This window comes from Microcaecilia unicolor, chromosome 11 (assembly GCF_901765095.1).
Source record: "Microcaecilia unicolor chromosome 11, aMicUni1.1, whole genome shotgun sequence".
NCBI classification, from domain to species: domain Eukaryota; kingdom Metazoa; phylum Chordata; class Amphibia; order Gymnophiona; family Siphonopidae; genus Microcaecilia; species Microcaecilia unicolor.
This window is the reverse complement of record NC_044041.1, coordinates 120,786,506-120,803,187: the sequence shown is the minus strand read 5'-3', so window position 1 is coordinate 120,803,187 and position 16,682 is coordinate 120,786,506. Positions and strand designations below refer to the sequence as shown.

Sequence of the window (16,682 nt, the reverse complement as noted above, 5' to 3'; positions counted from 1 at the left end):
GCTTTAACCCCTGACTCCCCAGCTGCTGAGAATCCTCTGTACTTAGGCTCTTTTGAATTCTGTCACTGGCTTTGCCTCTACCACTTCCCCTGGGATATTGTTCCTTGCATCCAGTACCCTTTTTGTGTAGAGATCTTCTGATATTACCCCCGTGGCGCCTCATATCACGACCTCTCTTTCTACAAATGTCTTTCCTCAGAACAATATTTGCTTCTTGTGCATTATTTATAACTTTGAAATATTTGAAAGTTTCTGTCATATCTCCACAGTCTCTCAGCTTCTCCACTTATTGCACTGATACTCACCAACACAGAGCCGTTGAGGTGGCCCAGTTTTTGAGAGGGATTTTAGTACATGTCTCAACCCTTCCCGCTCTGCCCCCACCCACTGTTCCTCATGGCTGTGCCCCTTACCGTGCTGTTTGAGCAGTGTAGAAGTCAGTGATGCTTGCACTCCCGCACATGTTTACTTCAGGCACTTGGAAATGGAATATAAGATGATACCTTTTTATTGGACTAGCCTAATACATATTTTGATTAGCTTTCAGAGGCCAAAACTTCCTACTTTAGATCAGGTCAGGACAGTATACTGCTGTTATAGTATCCTCTCCTGACCTGAGGAAGGAAGTGTTGGTCTCTAGTCAAAAATGTATTAACATTAGTCCAATATAAAGGTATCACCTTATTTTCCATTTTGTGTTTTATTTGTATTTATCAACCTTTATTAACACAGCTACTACATTACTTTATCCCAAATTAAAAATAAAACAAATATTCTACCTTTGATGTCTGGCAATTTTCTTTTCCTAATTGTGTTGGTCTCAATTGCTGGTTTCTGCTTTCCTTCGATAACACTCTTGCCAGGGTTCCCTGTCCATTTATCATTTTTCTCTCCTCCTTTTTCCTTTAGTTTTCTTCAATGTATTTTCCTACCTATCTTACTATACAATCTTTAATTTCCCTCTTTTTATTTCATTTACCTACAGCCTTTAATCTTTCCCTCACCCTTGTTCTCTCCTGTGCCCCTTCCTCTAGTTTTTCCTAATTCTATTTTCCCCTTTTCTATCCAGCATCTCCCCCCCTTTCTCTCTCCACACTTCCATCCAGCATCTCCCCTTTCTCTCCCCACCCCTCCATCCAGCATTTCCCCTATTTCATCCCCATCTTTCCATCATCTACCCTCTTTCCCAATCCTTCCATCCAGTGTCTACCCTCTTTCTCCCCATCCTTCTACCCAGCATCTTTTCTCTCTCTACCCTTTTCCATTCAGGGTGCCTTCCTCTCCCTATCCTTCCATCTAGCATCTTTTTTTCTCCCCATCCTTTTATCTAGTGTCTCCCCTTTCTTTTCCTATACTTCCATATAGCATCTCTCCTCTTTCTCGCCTTACCCTTCTATCCAGAGTCTCCTTTCTCTCTCTACCCTTCCATCCAGCATCTCCTCCTTCTCTCCCATCTTTCTGTGTAGCATCTCCTATCTTTCTCTCCCTACCCTTTCCTCCCTACTGCCCCAATTTGACTGCCCCTATCGGACTGACTGTTCACTTGTCTTTTAGGTTGTAAGCTCTTTGAGCAGGGACTGTCCCTCTATGTTAAATTGTACAGCGCTGCGTAACCCTAGTAGCGCTTTAGAAATGTTAAGTAGTAGAAATGTTAAGTAGTAGTAGTAGTACCCTTCCATCCAGCATCTCCCCTCTTTTCTGTCACCATCCTTCCAGTGTCTCCCTTCATTCTCTCCCTCCTTTCATCCAATGTATCCCCTCTTTCTGTTCCCATTCTTCCAGCATCTCCCCTCTTTCTCTCCTTCCTTCCTTCCATCCAGTGTATCCCCTCTTTCTGTCCCCATCCTTCCAGCGTCTCCCCTCTTTCTCCCTCTATCAGTATCTTCTCTCTCCAGCCCTTTTCCATCCAGCATGCCCCCTCTTTCTCTCCCCATCTTTCCACTCATCTTCTGTCTCTACCCCTCTTCCATTTTATTTAATGTTTGTAAGCCACATTGTGCCTGCATGAGTGGGAAAATGTGGGATATAAGTGAACAATAAATAAATAAATAAATCTCCCCTCTTCTATTCATCTTTTCTTGTTCCTCTTCTATTCTTCACCTCCCACCTCTCCCTCTCTCTCTCCATGCAGTGCCTTCTGTTTCCTGTGGGTTGCTGCTGTTTCTCCTGATGAGCAGCAGCAGTGACAAAGCAATAAAACGCAGGTGTGGGGCCACAGTCTTCAGGCATTTGCTGTTGGCTGTGCCAGTTCCCTGACCCCTCTGACTCCAACTTCCTGTTCCAGGGCAGGAGACCAACAGAGCTAACAGTGTATGCCTGAAGACTATGGCCCTGCACCTGTTTTTAATTGTTTTGCTGCCGCTGCTGCTTGTCGGAAGAAACAGCAGCAGCGGGTTCGGCGGTAGCAGTGGCTCAGCGGGAGAATTTTTCACTTTGGCGGGAGTGCAGATGACCCAACAAAGTGGGAGTTGTCCGCTGAAAGCAGGAGACTTTGCAGGTCTGCCAACAGTGTTTGAGAGCCACAAAGGAGTCGGGTTTTCAGGGTAAATCTAATGAATATATGCATGAGACAAATTCAGGGCTGATAACATATCCTTAGTTTCCTCTCACCTTCATGTTTGTTTTCCCATGCTGACCTCCCCCAAAATATTAAAATATAAGAAAATTCAGCATGGGTCTTACAGTGCCCTGCCTCATTCTCCTGCATGGGTTTTCCATTACCATAGAAATCCATGCAATACGCAGGGCAACATAAGCCCTGCACTAAATATTCTTTTATAACTTGCTGCTATTGCTGGGAGGGGGGAGGGGGTCAGTGCTGGAAAACAGTTGACAAGCCTGGATGAAGGCATAGTGGCAGAACCAATGCTCCTGCACCTAACAATTTTGGCATCAAAGGCAGTTGCCTATGCTATCTATTCTTCATCCAGGCCTAGATAGATTTGTATGCAAACCTGTTTTATGCACGTTCAATAGCAATATCCTAAAACTTCAAAGTGTTTGCAGCCTTCCAGGATCAGAAATGAATACCACAGATTTAGGGACTTACATAAGAACATAAGAGTTCCTTTATTGGGTAAGAGTGTTTTGTTTTGCAAAATCCAGGAGCCATTCAACTTTTTCATTCTTCTCACCAATTCGATATTTTCCCATCATGTCTTCATATCCGGTGTTATCCTTTCTGATCTTTATATTCCAGTCTCCGATAATGAATTTCACATCTCTTCAGTGTACTTTCCGTCATTCCTTCAAGCTGCTCATAAAAATGAGCTAGCATCTGCTCATCACTGTCGTTGGCTGGTGCATATGCAGTGATCACTGTCATGTTTCCTGGATAACCTCAGAATCTAGTCTGCATCATCACTCTTTCGCTTATCAAACTGCATCTCATCAGTGCCTCTGTCGCTCTCTTCTCTAGTACCATTCCGACTGCATAGTCATATTTGTGTCCACCTGACCATTATTATTTTTTCATCATCCATTTTGCCACTTCCTTTCCATCTCATTTCACAGAGACTGACCATATCATATCTAAATCTCTCCAGTTTGTTTTTTAATATCTTGAAGTTTCCAGCTTGGTAGAGTGTCCTCACTTTTCATTCTCTAATGGTGATTCTACTGGCTCTGACAGTCCATAAGGACTATGGTACAATGATGATGATGACGACCCATCAGACCAAAGGTCCATCTAGCCCAGGGTCCTATTTCTAACAGTGGCTAATCAAGGTCACTTGTACCTGGTAGAACACCAAAAAGTAGCAAAATTCTCTGCGGCTTTCCCCTGGTCTACCTTAACAACAGTTTATGGACTTCACCTTCAGAAATTGTTCAAACCTTTTACAGCTACTTTACCTGCTTGTCCTGCACCCTCTGGCAATAAGTTGCAGAGCTTAATTAGGCATTGCATAAAAATATTTTATCCTATTTGTTTTACATGTATTACTATATGACTTCATGGTGTGTTTCCTAATCTTTGAACTTTCTGAAAGAGTAAACAAATCAATTCATGTTTACCAGTTCCTCTGCACTCAGGATTTCATAGACCTATATCATATTTCCTTTCAGCTTTCTCTTCTCCAAGCTGAACAGCCCTGAAGTCTTTAGCTTTTCCTTGCAGAAGAGTCATTCCTTCCCCTTAATCATTTTGGTTGCCCTTCTCTTTACCTTTAGAGTAAAATTATAGAAAAACAAAGTCAGATAAAGACCATATCCAGTCTGCCCATCCCTTCCTCTCCCTTAGAGATCTTATGTACTTGTCACAAGCAGTCTTTGCCTCCACCACCTCCACCGGGAGGCTGCTCCATGCATTCACCACACTTTCCATGAAGAAATATTTCCTTAGGTTACTCCTGAATGTCCCCTTTCACCTTCATCCTATGCCCCTTCATAGGATTACCATATGTCCGGATTTACCCGGACATGTCCTCTTTTTGAGGACATGTCCAGGCAACCGGGCGGGTTTTGCCAATCTGCCCATTTGTCCGGATTTCTGGACAAACGGGCTGGCTGGCGGGCGGGTCGTCCTATGCTAGCCTCCCAGCCCTCCCCTCCCCTTACTTACTACTCTACTGCTCTGGTGGTCTAGTGACCTCTTCCGCCTTCGGAGCAGGAAAGAGCCCCCTCTTTCCTGCCTGGAGCGCTGCCCTGCATTCTGTTGCTGATCTCGGCGCTGATTCAAAATGGCCACCGAGAGTTGAAGCGACCTCGCGAGACTTCAACTCTCGGTGGCCATTTTGAATCGGCGCCGAGATCAGCAACAGGATGCAGGACAGCACTCCAGGCAGCAAAGAGGGGGCTCTTTCCTGCCCCGAAGAGGTCACTAGACCACCAGGGCTGTAGAGTAAGGTAAGGGGGGTGACGGGGTGTGTGACAGGTAGGAGGGGAATATGTGACAGGGGGCAGTGCGAGGGTGTGAAAGGGGGTGGGGCAAGGGTGTGAAAGCGGGTGGGGCGAGGTAGTGAAAGGCGTGGGGCATGGTGGGGCGGGGCATGTGTCCTCTTTGTTGGGGGGGGGGGGCAAATATGGTAACCTTACCCCTTCATTCCAGAGCTTTCTTTCAATTGAAAGAGACTCACTTCATGCGTATTTATGCCATGGAGATATTTAAACATCTCTATCATATCCCCATACGCTTTATGATGAGACAGACTACTGACCATTTTAGTAACCACCTTTTGGACCGACTATCCTGTTTATAGGTGCAATCTCCAGAACTGTACAAAGTACTCTAAGGGGGTCTTTTACTAAGGTACTTTTAGCTGGAGTTAAATGCGGAGACACCCATAAGAATATAATGGGCATCTCAGCGTTTAGCGTCAGCTGATTTTTGGTGTGAGTTAAAAACACTAGTTCACCTTAGTAAAAGACCCCCTAAATGAGGTCTCACTAGAGACTTATATAGAGGCACCATCACCTCCTTTTTTTTGCTGGCCATTCCTCTCCCTATGCACCTAAGCCTCCTCCTGGCTTTTGCCTTCATCTTTTATACCTGTTTGGCCACTTTAAGGTCATCATATAAGATCACACCCAAATCCCGCTCCTCTTTTGTGCACAGAAGTACTTTACTCCCTAAACTATACCAAGGGTTTTGCAGCTCAAATGCATAACCCTATGTTTTTTTAGCATTAAATCTTAGCTGCCAAATCCTAGACTATTCTTCAAGCTTTGCTATATTCTTCTTCATGTTATCCATACCTTAGGGGCAGTGGTGTTCCTTGGTTGGCTGCAACCTGGGGCGGATCACTGCTACGCCCCCCCCCCCCCCCTCCCAGGTGCAGTGTCGTTCCCCCCGGGTGCAGCACGACACTCCTGTCCGGCACATCACCTCCAAGCCCTCCCCTCCGGGTGCATTCTTCTTACCTGCTGGGGTGCTGGGAGCAGCTGCGTGGGACAGGAAGTAACAGCAAAGGGAGCAGGGAACCGGCGGAGCTAACAGCCACGTGTCTGCACCCTGCACCCCTCCTGCAGCATGCACCCCGAACGGACCGCCCCACCCTTGGTACTTAGGGGTGTCTACCTTATTGCATATTTTGGTATCATCTGCAAAGAAGCAAACCTTACCCGACAGCTGCACTATCGCTTACAAGCATGTTAAAAAGAACCAGTCCAAGATCTGAACTTTGTGACACACCACTAGTAACATCTCTTTTCTCAAAATGAGCTCCATTTACCACTACCCTCTGTTGCCTTCCACTCAACCAGTTCCTAATCCAATTAGTCACTTTAGTGCCTAAACTAAGGGCACTTAGTTTGTGGAACTGTGTCAAAGGCTTTGCTAAAATCTAAGTACACCCCCCTCCGAAGGGACACCACCTTGTTAGTGGTGGAGGGGCTTCCGTGTTTCAATGACTCAGAGGGCTATGCTGAAGGGTTACCCATAGCAGACAGGCCTCTGAGGAGAAACCAGACAAAGAGTGTCCCAATTAGGGAGAGTGAAAAGATGGCGACCTGAAGCTCGTACACTCAACGGCCCAGCTGACCTCTGAAGTTTTGTCTTTGTTTACTTGAAATTTCCTCTCTGCAATTGCAGTTACCTTAACTGAAAGGAAGGGGACAATCGGGGGGTCAGCGCCGATGGCCAGCGTTTTGTCCCCTGTGCAGCAAGTGTGGGACCGCTGCGTGAAGAGCTGCCCACAGATGACTGGGTTGGTGAGTCCTTTGATTAGCGTCGGCAAAGGAGCGTCAACGCTCTTGGACCTGGAAACAACTTCATCGCTCCAGAATCATTTAACCACCATGTCCAAAGGAGTGAAGGAGTGAGTTAGGAGTGTATGCTGAAACAGAAGTCATTTACAGCTGAACTCGTGTCGGTGGTGCCACTCCTAAACTCGCAAGAGCTATCAGCTTTGAGTTTTTGGCTCCCGTGGAGGTTAAATTGAATATCATCTGGAAGGCGCTCCAGGACCTAACGGTGGTAGTAAATAAGTTTGCTTCCGATATAATCTTATTAGTGAGCCACATGGATAATCTAATTGAATCCTTTGAGAATGAAAAATTGATACGGCAAATTAAGTTCTACAGGAATAGGAAATGGTTAAGATTTTGAAGATGATAATAGACCAGAAAAATTTGAACAAAATGAATATTATTACAGATGATTAATATCGAGATTGTTGTTTTCCCAGAGTTCCGGGTATGACTCCTAAAGTTTTTTCCTCTGAAATGATTCCTCTTAGTATATTTATTCAAAAGGAGTGAAGCCTGTGAAACTGGGATTACCTTAATCAGTGGGAATTGGATTAAAGACTCAAGTGTTTGTATTGTTAAATAATTTCTGGTTTTAAAAGAGAAAAAATGAAATCAGTTGTATTATTTCCACTAATATTGGACAATAAGTATGTATCCAATGAAATAAATTGACTATACACCATTTTGGGTTTGAAGAAGCCAACCAGACGATCAATGTGGAATAATGATTCAGATAATAAATAACTGGGGATAATCAGGTTTAATACCATGTTTTCTTTGTTTACTGTTGTTTAATTGATCTCCTTGTCTTGTTTCACTCTCCCTATTTTGTAGTCTAAGGAAGAGTTTATAATTACCTGATTGAAATAATTCTTGTATTATTTTGTCTGTATTTCTGGCAAGTTATTTTAGTGCTTGTAAAATTAAATTCTTATAAATAAAATTAAAAAAAATCTAAGTACACTACATCTAGTGCTCTCCCTCAATCCAACCCTTTGGTCATCCAAAGAAATTAATCAGATTTGTCTGATAAGACATGCTTCTAGTAAAACCATGCTGTTTCGGGACCTAAAATCCATTGGATTCCAGAGACTTCACTATTCTCTATTTTAGAAGTATTTCCATTAATTTACTTATCACTGGCCTGTAGTTCCCAGCATCCTGCTCACTTCCACTTTTGTGGAGAAGAACTACAGCCAATCTTCTCCAGTCCTCTAGCACCACTCCCAACTCTAGAGAAGCATTGAACAGGTCAGACAACGAAGTCATCAGGACTTCCCCGAGTTCCTTCACTATCCTTGAATGTATTGCATCCGGCCCAGCACTTGCTTATTCTGCTATATCTTTTTGGGATGCAGTGATCAGAATTGCACATAATACTCAAGGTATAGTCACACCACTGAGCAATACAGCGTTATTGTGTTGTAGTTTGTTTGATTCTCTATTTCTTTCCTAATAATTCCTACTGTTCTGTTTGCTTTTTTGGCCACTGCTGCACACTGAGCAAAACATTTCAACATATTGTCTATGATGACACCTAAATCCTTTTCCTTGGTGGGTGACTCCTAATAGCATCCCAGTCATCTGTCACATCCTTAATCTTTCACTCTCCACTGCAACTGTTCCTATGGCCTTCAAACATGCTGTTGTCACTCCACTCCTTAAAAAAACCCTCACTTGACCCTACCTGTCCCTCCCACTATCGCCCCATCTCCCTTCTCCCTTTGAACATGTCGTTCACCGCCGTTGTCTTGACTTTCTTTCTTCACAACCTATTCTTGACCCATTCCAATCTGGTTTTCGCTCTCTTCACTCTACTGAAACTGCACTTACCAAAGTCTCTAATGACTTACTACTGGCTAAATCCAGAGGTCTCTATTATATCCTTATCCTTCTTGACCTATCTGCTGCTTTCGACACTGTTGACCACACTATACTTCTGGATACGCTGTCCTCGCTTGGATTCCAGGGCCCTGTTCTTTCCTGGTTCTCCTCTTACCTCTCACTTCATTCTTTCAGTGTTCACTAGTGGATCCTCTTCAACTTCTATCCCACTTTCTGTTGGTGTGCCTCAGGGTTCTGTCCTTGGACTCCTCCTTTTCTCCATCTATACCTCTTCCCTTGGTACCCTGATTTCATCCCATGGCTTTCAATACCATCTTTACGCTGATGACTCTCAGATCTACATCTCCACCCCTGAAATCTCAACCTCGATCCAGGTCAAAATCTCAGCCTGCTTGTCCGACATTGCTGCTTGGATGTCTCAATGCCATCTAAAGCTTAACATGGCCAAAACTGAACTTCTCATTTTTCCCCCTAAACCCACCTCCCCTCTTCCCCCTTTCTCTATCTCAGTTAATGGCTCTCACATCTCCCTGTCTCCTCGGCTCGTAACCTTGGAGTCATCTTTGATTCCTCTCTCTCCTTCTCTGAGTATATTCAACAGATCGCCAAAACCTGTCATTTCTTTATCTACAATATTAGCAAAATTCGCCCCTACCTTTCTGAATACGCTGCCAGAACCCTTATCCACACCCTTGTCACCTCTCGCTTGGACTACTGCAATTAACTTCTCACTGGTCTTCCGCTCAGCCATCTCTCTCCTCTCCAATCTGTCCAAAATTCTGCAGCACGACTTATTTTCTGCCAGAATCGTTATACCCACACTAGCCCACTCCTCAAGTCACTTCACTGGCTCCCTGTCCGCTTCCTCATTCAGTTTAAACTTCTCGTACTGATCTTTAAATGCATCCACTCTGCAGCCCCCCATTACCTCTCCACTCTCATCTCTCCCTACATTCCTCCCCGTGAACTCTGCTCACTGGACAAATCTCTCTTGTCATCCCCCTTCTCCTCCACTGCTAACTCCAGGCTTCACTCCTTTTCTCTCGCAGCACCTTATGCCTGGAATAGACTTCCTGAACCTATACGTCTAGCTCCATCTCTACCTGTTTTCAAATCTATGCTGAAAACCCACCTTTTCACTGCTGCTTTTTAGCTCCTAGCCGCTAATCAATTGCCCTCCCCTTGTCCCTTCCTTCCTTCTCACCCACTACTTCCCTCACCTGTAACTGTCTTGTCTGTCTGTATTATTTAGTTTGTAAGCTCTTTTGAGCAGGGACTGTCTCTTTGTATCAGGTGTTCAGCGCTGCGTGCGTCTGGTAGCGCTATACAAATGCTAATAATAATAATAATCATTTATCTATAACTAGTAAAAAAAGGCCCCTTTCTGACACAAATGAAGCGGGCTATAGCAAGGTGTTTCTTGGTGTGTGTATGTTTGAGAGAGTGTATGTGAGAGTGACTGTGTGTAAGAGAGAGAGTGAATGTGCGAGTGTGTGTGTGTGAGAGAGAGAGTGAGTCTGGGTGCGAGTGTGTCTGTGAGAGAGAGAGTATGTGTAAGTGCGTACGTGAGACACAGTGTGAGAGAGAGAGAGAGAGAGAGTGTGTGTTTCACACACAGTGTGTGCGAGAGAGAGTGTGTGTGTGAGACACAGACTTTCTGTGAGACTGAGTGTATGAAACCAAGAGAGTGTGTGAGTGACTGTGTGACACATAGAGAGTGAATGTGATACAGTGTGAGACATAGAGTGTGTGAGAGACAGTGTGTGAGAGTGAGAGAGAGAAAGACATTGACTGTGAGATAGAGAGAGTGTGTGAGAGAGAGAGAAGTGTGTATGACAGAGATACCTCCCCCCCTCTCTGGTGTCAGGCCCCCCCCCTCCCTCCCTCTCTCTGGTGTCAGGGCCCCCCCTCTCTCTCTGGTGTCTGAGTGTTACTGTGCAGGACACTGAGCTCTGGCTGTGCTTCAAGGAACTGACCAATCCTATTTAACAGAATGCATCTCCAACATTCTGAAGCCAAGAAACCTCATGTGGTTAGTCACTTCTGCCCAGAAGTACGTGATGTCAATTCAGGAGATGAATACAGAGAGCAGGAATGCCTCAGCCTTGCAGTCAGCTTCAGAATGTTGGAGGTGTGTTTTATTATATAAGATTTGGGTTATTCTTTCCAACGTGCATCACTTTGCACTTGTCCACATTAAATTTCATCTGCCATTTGTATGCCCAATCTTCCAGTCTCACAACTCTTCCTACAATTTTTTGTGTCATCTGTAAATTTATGAACCTCACTATGTTTTTTAACATATTTATAAATGACCTAGAGATGGGAGTAACTAGTGAGGTAATTAAATTTGCTGATGACACAAAGTTATTCAAAGTCGTTAAATCGTGGGAGGATTGTGAAAAATTACAAGAGGACCTTACGAGACTGGGAGACTGGGCGTCTAAATGGCAGATGACGTTTAATGTGAGCAAGTGCAAAGTGATACATATGGGAAAGAGGAACCCTAACTATAGCTACATCATGCAATGTTCCACATTAGGAGTCACCAACCAAGAAAGGGATCTAGGTGTCGTCATTGATGATAAGTTGAAACCTTCTGCTCAGTGTGCTGCTGCGGCTAAGAAAGCAAATAGAATGTTAGGTATTATTAGGAAAGGAATGGAAAACAAAAATGAGGATGTTATAATGCCTTTGTATTGCTCCATGGTGGGACTGCACCTTGAATATTGTGTTCAATTCTTGTCGCCACGTCTCAAAAAAGATATAGTGGAATTGGAAAAGGTGCAGCGAAGGGCGACTAAAATGACCAAGTAGGACGCGAAGGAGGCAAGCTGGTGAATACAGGATAGTAAGAGAGGATAGATACTGAGGGAGACCAAGTCTGTGGGCTTCAAATGTAAGTATCAATAGTTTAAAAATTATGTGTGGTTGAATAGGGATCCATTGAAATTTCTGTAGCAATGAAGAAATGTGATTGCAATAGGTGTGGCCTAACAACTGGATAGCTACATTCTGTAAGGACTGGAGTCTCTTGATGTTAGCTTGAGTACAACCTAGGTAAACTATATTACAATAGTCTAACCTAGTAGTAATAGGATTAATGATTGAAAAATATCAAGGATAAAGTAACAGCGAATAGCTCAAGTTGACAAAGGACTCTCTTCCACTACTGGGTTATAGTGCACAATGCCGTGTAGATAACATGCTATTCTCATGGGATATGCTGGCAGTGTATAATTCTTACAGAATGCAAGACTGGAATTCTCTGGATGCATGGAGGAAGACATTAATCAAGGTGGGAAGAGGGAAGGTAAGACTAGGGAAAGAGCTGGAGAAAGGAAGGACTGGGGATGAAGCTGGATTTAGGACAGAGGGTAGAGAGGAATGGAGGGTAGAAGACTGAACTAAGGGAAGGGAAGAGGAGTAGGGATAGAGAAGAGGAGGAGAGAGGGCCTGTCCAAGGATCTAACTGATTTGTCTTTTTCAGTCTCACCCCCCATGAGGGTGAAAGGTGGTAGAATTGGGAGTAGCCTAAATTTTTTAGAGAAAGGATGGTAGAAGCATGCAACTGCTTCTCAGTGTATATGGTGGAGGCAAGGACAGTATCTGAATTCAGGAAAGCACGGGAGAAACACCAAGGATCTCAGAGAGAGAGAGGGAGGGATTGTAGAATTGAGTTGTGTGGATCCTCTCCCATAGCTATCAGGCTGAAACCAGGCCTAGATAAAGCTATGCGGGTGGGAGGGGAGAGGGGTGGAAAGAAGGGATACACAGACTGCAAAGAAAAAGAGCTGGAAGGGGAAAGAAACAGACGCAAGAGATGGGAGGAATTGCTGAATGTCACTAAGACACAAAAAGATGGGCTTTCAGGCCGAATTTAAGTGGGAAAAGATTATCACCATGACAACCTGAGTCTGAGGTCTATTATATCGCCAGGGTTTTCTCCCTCCTTGCAGAAGGCAGGACCTTACCTTAACAACATATCCAGGCGGTTTGTGCTAAACTGATCAGGACTATCAAGGGAAATGAGTTTGTTTCTTTATACAAAGCATTCAGGCCTGGTGGTACTCCTATGCCCCTCCCACTATCAGAAGAGAACTAGCGAAAGGCAGCTGTGAGGGTAGACAGGAAATGCTTTTGCCCACATCCCTCTCTCAGTGGGCTAGTATCTCCTGAAGAAATTGCAGAGTCATGGAATCGGAGGTAGGGTATTATTATGGATTAAGAACTGGTTGAAAGATAGGAAGCAGAGAGTAGGATTGCGTGGCCAGTATTCTCAGTGGAGGAGGGTAGTTAGTGGGGTCCCGCAGGGGTCTGTGCTGGGTCCGTTGCTTTTTAATGTATTTATAAATGACCTAGAGATGGGAATAACTAGTGAGGTAATTAAATTCGCCGATGACACAAAATTATTCAGGGTCGTCAAGTCGCAGGAGGAATGTGAACGATTACAGGAGGACCTTGCGAGACTGGGAGAATGGGCGTGCAAGTGGCAGATGAAGTTCAATGTTGACAAGTGCAAAGTGATGCATGTGGGTAAGAGGAACCCGAATTATAGCTACGTCTTGCAAGGTTCCACGTTAGGAGTTACGGATCAAGAAAGGGATCTGGGTGTCGTCGTCGATGATACGCTGAAACCTTCTGCTCAGTGTGCTGCTGCGGCTAGGAAAGCGAATAGAATGTTGGGTGTTATTAGGAAGGGTATGGAGTCCAGGTGTGTGGATGTTATAATGCCGTTGTATCGCTCCATGGTGCGACCGCACCTGGAGTATTGTGTTCAGTACTGGTCTCCGTATCTCAAAAAAGATATAGTAGAATTGGAAAAGGTACAGCGAAGGGCGACGAAAATGATAGTGGGGATGGGACGACTTTCCTATGAAGAGAGGCTGAGAAGGCTAGGGCTTTTCAGCTTGGAGAAGAGACGGCTGAGGGGAGATATGATAGAAGTGTATAAAATAATGAGTGGAATGGATCGGGTGGATGTGAAGCGACTGTTCACGCTATCCAAAAATACTAGGACTAGAGGGCATGAGTTGAAGCTACAGTGTGGTAAATTTAAAACGAATCAGAGAAAATTTTTCTTCACCCAACGTGTAATTAGACTCTGGAATTCGTTGCCGGAGAACGTGGTACGGGCGGTTAGCTTGACGGAGTTTAAAAAGGGGTTAGATAGATTCCTAAAGGACAAGTCCATAGACCGCTATTAAATGGACTTGGAAAAATTCCGCATTTTTAGGTATAACTTGTCTGGAATGTTTTTACGTTTGGGGAGCGTGCCAGGTGCCCTTGACCTGGATTGGCCACTGTCGGTGACAGGATGCTGGGCTAGATGGACCTTTGGTCTTTCCCAGTATGGCACTACTTATGTACTTATGTACCAGTGCAGCCCAGGGGAAAAGGCCTAGGGACCAGAAGAGAAAGACCCCTGATGAGAGCTGGACAAGGGTGGTGAAGAGGGACAGTCAATTTGCAGGACACCAGAAGAGGATCCCAGAGATACCAAGGGTGGACCAATCCCAAAGAGTGTGATTTACCATCCCAATGAGTGAGACTGAAGGCCAATAGGTGAGATTTTTCTCATGGTGCATTTGGGGAATAAACTTGGAAAGAAAATGCGCTGGGTAATTTGTGATATGTTTGCTGTATGAATAAATGCCACCACCTTCCATCAAATAAATCCCTTACTTGTTTAAAAGAAAAACACAGAAAACTACAGTTTTTGTTAAGTATTCATACATATCATTTGCATCAAGAAGAGATCTAGATAGACTTTATTCAGTAATTACACAACGCTCAACTCTCCAACTCATCCACTGACTGAACAAGTTAATTCTGAAGACACCTGAAAAGTCCACTTATACCTAATCTAACGTATGTGGCTGAAAACATCAACCATCAGCCCTGCCCACTGACCCTGGGCATGAACTAAGATCACAGGGCGTTATCATGCCCAGAAAAAAGGGAAACTATTTTATATACCAATGACATCATTCATTCTCCTAAAAACAATCAGGTGTCTGCCACTGCTCCGTCGAAGCTGAGTGGGAGTCCTCCACCAGTCCTACCAGTCAGTGGTGTAGGTATGGATGGGCACAAGCCCACCCATTCTTGGCTCAGGCCCACCCTGTCTAACCCCTAAAACAAATCCAAACAAGAAGGAGTGGAGTATATAAACTATAGCAATGCAAAAGAAACCTTCACTGTCTTTGTTTCCAGTATTGGAACAGTTCTCAAGACCTAAATACTTTCAATATCATAAATTAATGTAAGAACGAAAAGCCTCAGATTATTACAGGTAAAAAAAACTTATTAAACCTGTTTATTATCCATCACAGGCTTAAAAAAACTTCTGCTTTTCTCCATTTATTTTAATATATTCAGTTTTTAAATGTTATAGTTTTTGTAAAATGCTTATTACAAGCTACTTAGCTTTTGAGCAGAGCAGGTGAGGTCTTCCCAACGTCGGCCAGCGTTTTGCAGTATTCTACTGCTGCCTCAGGGGGGAACGGACCTTTCTGCCATGTGCTCTACGGTTCACAAATGACTCTTGGAGCACAAATCAATATTGATTTGAGAGACATTGTGGTAGAAAGGTCCGTTCCCCCCTGAGGCATTGTTATACCCCCTAAAACAATGCAGCAGCAGCCACCTTGTTCTCGTTTCTCTCCTCTGCTCCTTTGCCGCCTCCCACCACCCGTGGCCTAGTAGCATCTCCCTCACCACTCTACCTCAGTACGTCGACTGTCTTTGCCGGCCCCACAGGCTTCCCCTGCCGCATTCCTCCCTTGCTGATGTCACTTCCTGTTTCTTCTCTGGCAGGACACAGCAGAGGGCCAGTGCAGGCAGCGGAAGTGCATTGCTGCTGCCACCAGTGAAGGTGCTGAGGTAGCACATGAACAGGAGGTTCGGAGAGGAGGAGAGTTGCTGGGCCACGAGTGAGGGGGCAAATCTGGGGGTGTAGCAGAAGGAGAGAGATGCAAGAAAAAGGGAGAGGGGAGCTTTGGAAGGCCCACCCAAAAGCTGGCTACGTCCCTGCTACTAGTGGGGGGGGGGGGGTGACATTTCACTATCACATTTCCAATAGTGAGGGATAGGCAAGCCCTGCAGGACTCCAGGGAAACTGCTTGCCCCCCACCCCCCACTGGCAGCAATGCAGTTGGAGGACTCCCATTCAGCATAGAGGAAACTATTCGCTAACCTCTGAGCACACACAATGTAGTGTATGCTCCTCAACAATTCTGCTACCAAGCCATAGATTTCACAATGTTTGTCAGAGAAAAGGTGAAAACCAGGCATCCTGAATATATTCACTCCACAGAACTTAATTTTGATTCTAACCATTTAAAGGTTTTGGAGGGTCTACCTGTTTGTATTTGCTGTGTCTTCTCTAGCTCGGTTCTCACACTTGGGAGAAGGAGGGCTGAGAGAAGAGAAGAAGCGCAGACTCCCAAAGCCCACATCCGTATCAAGAAACCACGCACAGGCTTCTGGGGTGGGGGTGGGGGGAGGCTATGGGATATGATGAAGCTAGAGCCTTAGACACCCACCATATTCATCTGTGATACATAGTAGTCCCAGTTAATGCTTCCCCGATAGAGAACAGTACATGCATACTCACTCCCAGACCTATCTGCATTCCCACACCACAGTATATGTTGGAAAAGCAGCAGGGTCTGACGTTTCACCTCTAGGGGTCAGGAGGGAAACGCGCAGGGCAAACACGCCTGCGTGTTGGAAAGTCCTCCTGATTTGCAAGGAATGAGAAGAATTAAAGTAGATGGCTACAGAAGAAATAGAGTTAGGATTTTTAGTTGTGTATCATGAAATAAGATGTTGGAGTCTGTAAATATTTAAAGGAATACTCTGTTTACGAATATTTTTCAAGTCAAGACGTTTCTTCTTTAGTTTAAAACAGGCCATTATTGGATTAATGCAAACACGGTGACACGGATCACTTCGGAAGAAGGGACCCAGGTGTGGTATCACAGCTTGCAAAAATTTCATGGCAACAAAATACTCTTGCACTCTGCATTTTGCTGGAGTCGCCTTTGATATTAATTTCAACCCCTGAGCTCTCTGCATGTTTTTGGAGTCGCCTCTGATATTCTCAGTCCATGCTCTCTGTATTTTGCTAGGCTCCTTTGGCATTT

The 16,682-nt window shown here is 44.6% G+C and overlaps 1 protein-coding gene across 24 annotated transcripts in view; it reads right to left on the bottom strand.

Annotated features, from left to right (window-relative positions):
* Positions 1-16,682, bottom strand: part of NRXN2 (neurexin 2) — a 1,346,335-nt gene that overhangs the window by 1,025,406 nt on the left and 304,247 nt on the right. For 9 of the 24 annotated variants that reach the window (XM_030218509.1, XM_030218503.1, XM_030218508.1 and 6 more), the window contains exon 3: positions 9,211-9,231. The exons of the other annotated variants lie outside the window; for them this stretch is intronic. In XM_030218509.1, coding sequence (XP_030074369.1) covers positions 9,211-9,231 — 21 coding nt within the window. The remainder of the gene's footprint in view (positions 1-9,210; positions 9,232-16,682) is intronic. 24 annotated transcript variants of the gene reach the window in all.